Source organism: Catharus ustulatus, chromosome 31, assembly GCF_009819885.2.
Source record: "Catharus ustulatus isolate bCatUst1 chromosome 31, bCatUst1.pri.v2, whole genome shotgun sequence".
Classification (NCBI taxonomy): domain Eukaryota; kingdom Metazoa; phylum Chordata; class Aves; order Passeriformes; family Turdidae; genus Catharus; species Catharus ustulatus.
Window position 1 is genome coordinate 2,820,841 of NC_046251.1, and position 12,165 is coordinate 2,833,005.

General features: G+C 50.9%; 1 protein-coding gene across 1 annotated transcript in view; it reads left to right on the forward strand.

The window, feature by feature from the left end:
- Positions 1 to 12,165, forward strand: part of SLC11A2 (solute carrier family 11 member 2) — a 30,155-nt gene that overhangs the window by 9,948 nt on the left and 8,042 nt on the right. The window contains exons 6-14 of the mRNA XM_033083191.1: positions 1,246 to 1,352; positions 2,191 to 2,261; positions 2,971 to 3,038; positions 4,631 to 4,786; positions 6,262 to 6,420; positions 6,875 to 6,961; positions 7,898 to 8,017; positions 10,324 to 10,473; positions 11,573 to 11,646. Of these exons, the coding sequence (XP_032939082.1) occupies positions 1,246 to 1,352; positions 2,191 to 2,261; positions 2,971 to 3,038; positions 4,631 to 4,786; positions 6,262 to 6,420; positions 6,875 to 6,961; positions 7,898 to 8,017; positions 10,324 to 10,473; positions 11,573 to 11,646 (992 nt within the window). The remainder of the gene's footprint in view (positions 1 to 1,245; positions 1,353 to 2,190; positions 2,262 to 2,970; positions 3,039 to 4,630; positions 4,787 to 6,261; positions 6,421 to 6,874; positions 6,962 to 7,897; positions 8,018 to 10,323; positions 10,474 to 11,572; positions 11,647 to 12,165) is intronic.

Here is a 12,165-nt window from a genome sequence, read left to right on the forward strand (position 1 = left end):
TGTCTCATCCTTGGAGACATTTGGCAATGTCCCATCCTTGTGCACTGGGAAGGGCTGTGGGGACATTTGGGATGGGACATTTTGGGATGGGATATTTGGGGTTGTCCCATCCCTGGTGCACCAGGCAGGGCTGTGGGGACATTTGGGATGGGACATTTTGGGGTGTCCCATCCCTGTGCCCCAGGAAGGGCTGTGGGGACATTTGGGATGGGATATTTTGGGTTGTCCCATCCCTGTGCCCCAGGAAGGGCTGTGGGGACATTTGGGATGGGATATTTTGAGTTGTCCCATCCCTGTGCACTTGGGTGTTCCCCACAGCTCCTGACATGTCCCTGCTGTGACCTGGAGCATCTCCCCATGCTCATTCCCACTTTATCCACACGTGCACATCCCACATTTCCCTCTCCCTGCTGCCTCCTGTACCCAGGGCAGGAGCTGGGGCGGCACAGGTGACCCAGGGCAGGAGCTGGGGTGGCACAAGTGACCAGGGCAGGAGCTGGGGTGGCACTGGTGACCCCAGGGCAGGAGCTGGGGCGGCACAAGTGACCCCAGGGCAGGAGCTGGGGTGACACAAGTGACCCCAGGGCAGGAGCTGGGGTGACACAAGTGACCCCAGGGCAGGAGCTGGGGTGACAGAGGTGACCCCAAGGCAGGAGCTGGGGTGACAAAAGTGACCCAGGGCAGGAGCTGGGGTGGCACAAGTGACCCAGGGCAGGAGCTGGGGTGGCACAAGTGACCCCAGGGCAGGAGCTGGGGTGCCACAAGTGACCCAGGGGCAGGAGCTGGGGTGCCACAAGTGACCCAGGGGCAGGAGCTGGGGTGACAAAAGTGACCCAGGGCAGGAGCTGGGGTGGCACAAGTGACCAGGGCAGGAGCTGAGGTGACAGAGGTGACCCAGGGCAGGAGCTGGGGTGACAAAAGTGACCAGGGCAGGAGCTGGGGTGGCACAAGTGACTCAGGGCAGGAGCTGGGGTTGCACAAGTGACCCCAGGGCAGGAGCTGGGGTGACACAAATGACCAGGGCAGGAGCTGGGGTGGCACAAGTGACCCCAGGGCAGGAGCAGGGGTGACACAAGTGCCCCAGACCCTGCCCAGCATTGCCACAGGAGCTGGGATTTCATCTCCAGAGCATCCCTGGGTGCTCCCCCCAGCAGGGCAGGGTGCTGCTCCCATTCCTGCCTGCAGGATCACCACAGCCCCGTGACAGATGACATTTTTCATGGCCCTGGGTGTTTTTCCCCCCAGGTCCCTCGGATCATCCTGTGGCTGATGGTGGAGCTGGCCATCATCGGCTCGGACATGCAGGAGGTGATCGGCTCTGCCATCGCCATCAACCTGCTCTCCGTGGGGAAGTGAGTGGGGCTTTGTGTGGGGGGTGAGGGAGGAAGAGAAACCCCAAAAGCTCCCTGATTTCCTGTGCATTGCCCTGAATCAGCACCGAGGATGTGACTCACCCTGGCTGGCTCAGCTCAGCCTGCAGGGCTGAGTTTCCACTGTTGTGGTTTTTCTTTTTGGTCCCTGGTGGTGTTTACCAGGACCAGAGAGTGCTGACATTTAGCAGTCTCAGAAAAGCTCACATTTAGCCAGCAGAGAAAGACTGGAGTTCCACAAGAATCTTTATTTCATGCCAAGGGATCTCTCAGAATCATATTTATAAGTTCAGGGAGGATTCAAACTACAACCAATAAAAGTTTATCCAAAGAACAGCATCCAATGTAAGTGAGAAGTTCTAAAGGGGAACTGGCCAATTACACAGACTAATTTCTAACCAATTATCTTCCAAAGTGTTAGAGAGTGACCAAATTCTTAAGGAATTTGGCTCAACCTTGGTATATAGGATATCTTATCTATTATAGCAAGTTCCAGGGGCCAGGGGAAGAAGGCTTTGGAGGAATTGTATCATCCACACACTGTGGGACACCCACAGGGCCTGGGTGTTAAAAAATCAGGGTGCAGCTCCCTGCCAAATTCCCCATCCCACACAGGACTCCTAGGAAAGCATCCTTTGGGCTGGGAATTGAGGAATATGAGGCAGGCACGAGGATCCCATGGATTGAAGTGTTCCTGAGCCAGGACACAGCCCTGTGGTCCCTGTGAGGAACCCCCAGACATTGAGCTGCACCCCAAAAAAGCCCCAAAGCAAAGGGGTGTGGAGCTCTGGGTGGGCTCTGACCCTGCTCTTGCCCACAGGATCCCGCTCTGGGGAGGAGTGCTCATCACCATCGCCGACACCTTCGTGTTCCTGTTCCTGGATAAATATGGTAAATTCTGCTTTGGGTTTTTTGGGGGCTGAATTTGGGATCTGTGAAGGACAGCAATCTCTTTTATGGTGTGAGATCCTTCACTGCACAGTAGTGGTGCTCTGAGAGTTCTTATTTTTCAGAAGAAGAAGAGTCAAAGTGTTTTCTGAGCTTTCCAAGGTTGTTTATTCTTTCTTACCTAAGGAATTTTCTCCCTGACTTACAGGTTCATCCTGCATCTCCTTCAAGGCTCTTGTCCTGCCCTCCTGGGCAGGACTTACCTTTTATACTCTAAATTACACATACAGTGTTTACAATTCATCTCCAGTACATGACACCTACATTGCATTGTCCATTTTCCCCTAAACCAATCCAGAATTGCCATCCTAACCCAAAAGATGGATGACACAAAGAAGAAAAACAAACCACGCCCTAATTCCTCCATCCTGTGTTCAGACCCCTAATAGAAACAATTTTAAAACTTCACTTTTCTGCCTTTTAACACTCTAATTTATACTCTACTTATTTTTTTGTGACTTTGTAATTCTTCATATAAATATGATAATTTCTCCCAGGGACTTAAATCGAACTCAGAGGGGTTTGGGCACCTTTCCAAGGCATCTGAGCCCCCTGCCCAGGTTCCAGGGAAGGCAGAGGAATATCCTGGGTTCCCACAGGGATATCCAGCATTTCTCACCTCCCTCACAATGGGATTTTCTCCTCCCTGCAGGCTTGAGGAAGCTGGAGGCGTTTTTTGGGCTCCTCATCACCATCATGGCTGTGACCTTTGGATATGAGGTAACCCCTGCAGGGGACACCGAGGGGCTGGGGCGTGTCCAGGGGCAGGAATAGAGCTGGGAAGGGGCTGGAGCTCCAGGAGAGAGACTGGGGAAGGGGCTGGAGCTCCAGGAGGGGCTGATGGAGCTGGGGAAGGGGCTGGAGCTCCAGGAGAGGCTGAGGGAGCCGGGGAAGGGGCTGGAGCTTCAGGAGAGGCTGAGGGAGCTGGGGAAGGGGCTCAACCTGGAGAAAAGGAGGCTCAGGAGGGACCTCCTTGGTCTTCACAGCTCCCTGACAGGAGGGGACACAGCCAGGTGGGGTTGGGCTCTGCTCCCAGGTGAAAGGAGGAGAGGAAATGTCCTCCCAGGGGAGGTTTGGGCTGGATTTTGGGGAGAATTCCTGCCTGGGCAGGGCTGTCACACTGGTGCAGGCTGCCCTGGGCAGGGAGGGAGTTTAAAATTTAAAACCATGGAGATTTTAAACACCATGTGGATGTGGCACTTGTGGCACTGAACCCAGTGATCCCAAAGTCTTTCCCAACCTTAACGATTCCACAATTCAATGCTGTGATCCCACTCAAACCAAAAACAGGGATGAATACAGTAATTTCATGATTATAAGCTGCACCATTTTGACTAAAATTTTGGTCTGAACCCGAAGTGCGGCTTATAATCAGGTGTGGCTTATATATGGACAAAGAATGAAAAGTTGCTGTTTTAGTTTGGAGGACAAGTGTCTGCTGAGAAAGGCAGGAGCTTCTCTTTGAAATGGAGAATGTAAACCCCCCTCCCTCCAAATTATTATAATTTTGAAATCAGGTGGCTCTCAGGCAAAGATATGGGAATTAGGAATAACAGTTCTTTACTAGGGAAATTAAAATAGAAATACAGAACTACAAAGAAACAAACCCCAAACCCTGACACAGTCAGAGTACAACCTGACACCCGTCAGGCAGGGTGTTGGCAGCAGTGCCATTCCATGGTGGCTGCATCCTCCTGCAGTGACAGATGTGGCTCAGTTGGAGCAGTGCTCCTGTACAAGGTGCAGTTTCCCTCTAAAGGTCCAGTGGTGATGTGGAGAAATCCGGTTTTCCTCTGGAGTCCAGTGGAGAAAGTGGCTCCCTTAGTGTCCCAAAACCTCTGTTTTTATCTTGGTGAGAAATGTTGGGCTCTTCCCCCTGGCTGGAGCAACTCCCAATGGGATGCAGTAATTTTATCAGTGCCACAGTGGGACTCAATGGCCATGAGCAGAAAATGACTGGCTGGAGGAAGGATGGGTTGTGAAAAGATAAAGAACACTGCCCCAGCTGGTTTATAAAACATGACCATTAACAGGAGATATCCCATGAGATAAAGAACACTGCCCTGCCTGGTTTCAATGGATGCCCATTAGCAGAATATCTCCCACAGAGATCAGGATCACTGCTCCACCCTCAACAGATGCTGATAGAACAGAATAAACACCTTTTATCACACTCTGTATTGTGACATGCAGCTTATAATCAGGTGCAGCTTATAATAATGAAATTACTGTACTTAAAATTAATGAGATTTGAGTCTGTGTGGTGGTTCCTCTCTGGAGCACCCCACAACCCCCTGTTTCCCTGTGCCCAGTATGTGACAGTGAAGCCCAACCAGGAGAAGCTGCTGCAGGGATTGTTCATCCCCTACTGCAAGGACTGTGGCACCCCTCAGCTGGAGCAGGCCGTGGGCATCGTGGGCGCTGTCATCATGCCCCACAACATGTACCTGCACTCTGCCCTGGTCAAGGTGAGGGGAGACCCTGGGGGCACAAAATACCCTCAGGGTGGGTGGTTCTGGTGGGGTGTTGGGGTCTTGAGAGGCTGCTTGGAGCAGAGTTAAAATAAATAATTTTAAATAAAATAAAGCAGGGTGGTTTGGTTCGGGGTAAATTTGGGAGGAAATTGTTGAATGGGTTTTTTTTTTTTAGGGAACAGATTTAAGTTTTTTTAAATTGGTTTGGGGAAGTATATTTTTTTTTGAGAGAAGTGGAGAAAAAGCCTGTTCATTTAAGAGGCAAAGCACTTCTCAGTAGAAAAATCAACAGTACTAAGTAACAAAACTTTCTGCTGTTTTGAAGAGATAACACCAACAGAACAGAGAATTTTGGATACAAGCATAAAGTCACCCCAAGACACAGAGATTTATTAAAAAGTTCTTCACAGGACACATCTTGAGCAGTACAAGAGCCAAGATGGATGATGGATCACACATTTTCACACTTTTATAAGTTTTGATCCATTTAAATATTGGGGTTAATTTGCTAATTACAGATTCAGGTTATGCAGTCCCATCCTCCCAGATTGCTCTCCTCAGTTCACTTTTGTTTGCACAAAAACAAAAAGGTTTTTTTGTTTGTACAAAAAGTTGTTTGCACTTTTTGGGCCTGAAGCTGTAAAGGTGGCTGGAAAAGGATTATTTTCTGTGACTGAGTTGGGAGAACTTGATAACACTTTATAGGAGGTTCAGAATTATTTACTAATGCAGAACAGAATCTGGAAAATATCAAAGCTAAAATTCAAGGCATCAGTGTGGGATCTGTGGGATCATTGCTGCAGGAGGCTCTGATGCCAGAGGATAACGGGGAATTCCTGTCCCCCCATCCTGTCTGTGAAAAACAAGGTTCAGTTTCCTGGTAAATTTTAAAAAGTTTAATAAAAGACAATAAGAGAACAAAAAAGCAAAAGGTTATAATGGCCAGGTGCTTGGCCTTCAGCCAGGAGCACACCTTAACTCAGAAAACATTTCTTTAATTGCATTAACTGCTGCATATTCATAGACCCCAACCTGTAAATCAACATTTTTTTTATTTTTTAAATTTCTTTTCCTTGTGGCTCCTTGTCAGTGATAACAGAGATCAATAAATCCTTTCCCTGGACTTCTGGTGTTGTCACCCTTATCTTCATCCAGACAGGATAATCCAAAAATGTGAAGAATATTCTGATTATCTTTTTACCACTCTCTGAGTTAGCTACATGAACAAAAACTTTTTACATCACTATGTTACAGTCCAAAAAAAAAAAAATATTTATCACATCTAAATTTTGTTAATAACAGAACTAAAAGAAACTGTTCATTCAGCAAAGTTTTCCAACATTATTCATTTGAATACTTACGAAAAACCAATAATATAATAAAATAATAATTATAATATAATAAAATAATAATTATAATATAATAATACAATGCTGTCCCTGTGCCCCCATGCTGTCCCTGCCCCCCAGTCCCGCCAGGTGAACCGTGCAGACAAGAGGGAAGTGCGAGAGGCCAACAAATATTTCTTCATCGAGTCGTGCATCGCGCTCTTCGTCTCCTTCATCATCAACATCTTCGTGGTGACCGTCTTTGCTGAGGCCTTCTTCAACAAGACCAATGCTGATGTGGTGGGTGGAACTGGGAGGAACTGGGAGCTGCAGCAGGAGGGGAGGGATGGGGCAGTGCTCGCCCCTCTGAGTCAAGGTCAAACCCTGAATCGTGGGGTTGGTTTTGGGCGCCTTGAGCGTGTCCAGAGCTGGGGGAGGGTTTGGGGCTCAGCCTGGAGGAAAGAATCAATCTGTGACACCCCACACCTGCCCAACAGGAGGGGACAGCCAGGTGAGGGGCAGGCTCCTGTCACCTGGGACACAAAAAGGCATCCAGAGGAGGTTTAGGTTGGATTTTAGGGAAAATTCCTTCATGGAAAAGCTGCTCAGGCCAAGGTGGAGTCTCCATCCTTTGTGGGGATTTCACAGCTCTGTGGATGTGGCACTTGGGGACATGGCAGTGCTGAGGTCACTGCTGGTCCCAGGGATCCATCCCAACCCATTCCCTCATTGCCACCCTGCTGTGCCCCTGCAGAACCAGGTTTGTGTCAACGCCAGCAGCCCCCACTCCTCGCTGTTCCCCAACAACAACGAGACCCTGGAGGTGGACATCTACAAGGGGGTGAGTGTCCCTGGGGAGGACAGCTTGGGGACAGCCCTGGGGCCCTGTCTGGTGTCCCCAGGGGGGTGACAGCAATGCCTGGGACAGCCCAGTGACCCTGTCTGGTGTCCCCAGGCGGGTGACAACCATGTCTGGGACAGCCTAATGACCCTGTCTGATGTCCCCAGGGGGGTGACAACCATGTCTGGGACAGCCTAATGACCCTGTCTGATGTCCCCAGGGGGGTGACAGCCATGTTTGGGACAGCCCAGTGACCCTGTCTGGTGTCCCCAGGGTGGAGACAGCCACATCTAGGACAGCCCAGTGACCCTGTCCGGTGTCCCCAGGGGGGTGACAGCAATGTCTGGGACAGCCCACTGACCCTGTCTGGTGTCCCCAGGGGGGTGACAGCAATGTCTGGGACAGCCCACTGACCCTGTCTGGTGTCCCCAGGGGGGTGACAGCAATGTCTGGGACAGCCCAGTGACCCTGTCTGGTGTCCCCAGGGGAGTGACAGCCATGTCTGGGACACCCCAGTGTCCCTCTCTAGTGGCCCCTGAACAACACAGCCCAGTGACCCTGTCTGGTGTCCCCAGTGTGGGGACAGCTATGTCTGGGACAGCCCAGTGACCCTGTCTGGTGTCCCCAGGGGGGTGACAGCCATGTCTAGGACGGCTCAGTGACCCTGTCTGGTGTCCCCTGGGGGGGCACAGCCCACTGACCCTGTCTGGTGTCCCCAGGGGGGTGACAGCCATGTCTAGCACAGCCCACTGACCCTGTCTGGTGGCAGCTGCTGCTTCTGGATAAACTGGGAGCGCTGGGGCTGGCACCAGTAAAGGGATCCCCAAAAGCAGAGTGGGGGTGAGGAGAGCCCAGAGGTCCTTGAGCCCTTTTCTTTTACTCCTGGCTGCTCCTCCTGCTCCTGGCTGGGCTGACAGCTGCTCTGTCCCCTGGCAGGGCGTGGTCCTGGGCTGTTACTTCGGGCCTGCTGCTCTCTACATCTGGGCCATCGGGATCCTGGCGGCCGGGCAGAGCTCCACCATGACGGGCACCTACTCGGGCCAGTTCGTCATGGAGGTAACGCAGCCCCTGCTCCTCATCCTCATCCTCACTCCCTGCTCTGTGTTCCCTGCTCCTTACTCCCTGTAGTCCTTACTCCCTGTAGTCCTTACTCCACACTCCTAATTCCTTATTTCTTGACTCTTCTCTCTCCTCACTCCTCACTCCCTGTTCCTTACTCATCTACTCCATACTTTGTCCTTTGCACTCATTGCTCCTCACTCTTCACTGGTACTTCTGATTCTACTCCTCACTACATTCTCCTTGCTTTGTATTCCCTACTCCTTACTCCCTGTAGTCTTTACTCCTTACTCCTTGACTCTTTACTCCTCACTCAGTACTCCTTACTCCATGTTCCTTACTCATCTACTCCTCTCTTCACTCCATACTCTCTCTGCTCCTCACTATGTTCTCCTTGCTCTGTATTCCGTACTCCTTACTCCCTGTTGTCCTTACTCCCTGTAGTCCTAATTCCTTGACTCTTTACTTCTCTCTCCTCACTCCTTGCTCCATATTCCTTACACATCTACTCCTCTCTCTTCACTCTATATTCTCTCTGCTCCTCACTATGTTCTTCTTGCTTTGTATTCCATACTCCTTACTCCATACTCCTAATTGCTTACTCTTTGTCTCTTTACTTCTCTCTCCTCACTCCTTGCTCCATGTCCCTTGCTCATCTACTCCCTACTTATACTTTGCACTCATTGCTCCTCACTCTTCACTGTGTACTTCTGACTCTACTCCTTACTACGTTCTCCTTGCTCTGTATTCTCTACTCCTTACTCCCTGTCGTTCTTACTCCATACTCCTTACTCCACACTCAGAACTCCTTGCTCCCTGTTCCTTACTCATCTACTCCTCTCTCTTCACTCCATACTCTCTCTACTCCTCACTATGTTTTCCTTGCTCTGTATTCCCTACTCCTTACTCCTTGTAGTCCTTACTCCATACTCCTTACTCCTTGACTCTTCACTCCTCACTCAGTACTCCTTGTTCCACGTTCCTTACTCATCCACTCCTCACTCTGTACTCCTGCCTCTCTACTCCTCAAGGTATTCTGTCCTCCTCACTCCTCTGTACTCCTTACTTACTCCTCACTCCCTCCTCACCATCTCAGCCCCCCAGAGGTTCCTGATCCTGCACTGCTCCTGCACTCCACGTTCCTCACTCCTTACTCCCTGCTCACCTCTGCTGCTCTGCCCCCACCCAAGGCTCCTGAACCTCTGCTGCTCCTGTGTAAGTGTGGTGGGTTTTGCACCACTTAATTCTGGCTTGTCTGAAGTTTCTTCTTTCTTCACTCAGGATTAAAAAACACACAAAGTAAATTAATTTTCTCATGTTCAGGCTTGGTTGTTTATTAAATTTTCTCTAAGGTACAGAAAGTTCTGCAACACTTCCAGCTGCCAGCTAAAAGTGAGAAACATGGAGGTGAATTTAGCTAGTTGCACGGTCTTTTAAAGCTAAACAGTCCAATAGAGAATTAACACCTGTATTATTTATACTCTTGACTTAATAACCAAACTCCTGTGACCTTCAGTGCAGCACTCACTGTCCAACCAGAAACTGCGACCTGAAATCATGAGGAAGAAGACAGAAAGGAAACAGCACCCAAAATCCTCCATCTTGTCCCATATTATAAAAACCTCACATTTAAAACCCTTCCCCATGTGAAATGACACATTTGTATTTAACTACACACCCATGACTTCAACTCCATCACTTAAATTTGGGAGCTTTCTCCAAGACCTCAAGTCAAAAGCAGTGTTCTCCTGGGGGTCAGTGCTAGAAAGCACAGAAAGCTCAAAACCCCAAATTTCTGGGATCCAACAGTCCTGTACTACTCACACCTTACTCACTCCTTACTCATGGCCTCTTGGTGCTCCCCCTGGAGTTTCCTGAACCTGCACTGTTTCTGCACTCCATACTCCTCACCCCTGCTGCTCTATAACCCCCCCAGGGCTTCCTGACCCTCTGCTGGTCCTGTACTACTCACACTTTACTCACTCCTTACTCTCAGTGCCCCCCCAGAGGTTCCTGAACCTGCACTGTTTCTGTACTCCGTATTCCTCACCCCTGCTGCTCTATACACCCCTCCAGGGCTTCCTGGCCCTCTGCTGCTCCTGTACTACTCACACTTTACTCACTCCTTACTCATGGCCTCTCAGTGCCCCCCTGGAGTTTCCTGAACCTTCACTGTTTCTGCACTCCATACTCCTCACCCCTGCTGCTCTATACCCCCACCCAGGGCTTCCTGAACCTCTGCTGGTCCTGTACTACTCACACTTTACTCACTTCTTACTCATGGCCTCTCGGTGCTCCCCCAGGGCTTCCTGAACCTGCGCTGGTCGCGCTTTGCCCGGGTGCTGCTCACGCGCTCCATCGCCGTCACCCCCACGCTGTTCGTGGCCATCTTCCAGGACGTGGAGCACCTGACGGGCATGAACGACTTCCTCAACGTCCTCATGAGCCTCCAGGTGAGCCAGGTTCCTGCTGTCTTGGTTTGGAAGGCAGGTGTCTGCTGAGAAAGGCAGGAGGTTCTTTTTTAAATGGAGAATGTAAACCCCCTCCCTCCAAATTGTTATAATTTTGAAATCAAGGGGCTCTCAGGCAAAGATATGGGAATAACAGTTCTTTAACAGGAAAATTAAAATAGAAATACAGAACTACAAAGAAACAAACCCCAAACCCTGACAGAGTCAGAGTACAACCTGACACCCGTCAGGCAGGGTGTTGGCAGCAGTCCCATCCCATGGTGGCTGCATCCTCCTGCAGTGACAGATGTGGCTCAGTTGGAGCAGTGCTCCTGCACAAGGTGCAGTTTCCCTCCGGAGCTCCAGTGATGATGTGGAAGGGTCTGGTTTTCCTCTGGGATCCAGTGGAAAAGGCCGCTCTGATGTTCCAAATCTCGGATTTTTGTCTAGGTAGGAAATGTTTTGCTCCTCCTCCTGGGTGGAGCATCTCCCACTGGGATGATGGAATTTTATCAGCCATGCAGTGGGACTCAATGGCCATGAACAAGAGAGATCTCCTGGAGGGAGGATGGGCTGTGGAAAGATAAAGAACACTGCCCCACCTGGTTTATAAAACATGGCCATTAACAGGAGATAGCCCATGGAGATAAAGAACAATGCCCCACCTGGTTTATAAAATATGGTCATTAACAGGAGATATCCCATGGAGATAAAGAACACTGCCCCAGCTAGTTTTAACAGCTGGCCCCTTAACAGAAGATATCTCACCTGGAGATAAAGAACACTGCCCCACCTGGTTTATAAAACATGGCCATTAACAGGAGACATCTCCCACAGAGATCAGGATCACTGCCCCACCTGGTTTAACAGCTGATAGAATTTATACTTTTGGTCACATCCTGCATTGCAACCTAAGACATCTGGCCAGGTGTGACCGGCCTCTCCCAGCCTGCAGGTGCCCAGGTTGGGGCAGCCTGCTCAGGGGAAGGTGTCCCTGCCATGGCAGAGGGATAAGTGTTAAGGTTCCTTCCCACCAAAGCATCCCAGGGTTCCATGAGCAATTCCCACTCTTCATTCTGCTCTGTTTTCCTGCCTGTCGCAGCTCCCGTTCGCACTGATCCCGGTGCTCACCTTCACCAGCCTGCCCAGCGTCATGCACGACTTTGCCAACGGCCTGTGAGTACCACGGGGTCACCTGGGCACACCCGAGCACACCTGGGCACATCCTCTCACCTGGGCACATCTGAGCACACCTGCACCTCACCTGGGCACACCTGCACCTCACCTGGGCACACCTGGGCACACCTGGGCACATCTTCACACCTGCACCTCACCTGGGCACACCTGCCCCTCACCTGGGCACACCTGCACTTCACCTGGTGCATCTTCTCACCTGGGCACACCTGGGCACACCTGCACCTCACCTGAGCACATCTTCTTACCTGGGCACACCTGCACCTCACCTGAGCACATCTTCTTACCTGGGCACACCTGCACCTCACCTGGTGCATCTTCTCACCTGGGCACACCTGCACCTCACCTGGGCACACCTGCCTCGCACCTGGGCACACGTGGGCACATCTTCTCACCTGGGCGCATCTTTTTACCTGAGCACACCTGGGCACACCTGCCCCTCACCTGGGCACATCCTCTCACCTAGCACACCTGGGCACACCTGCACCTCACCTGGGCACA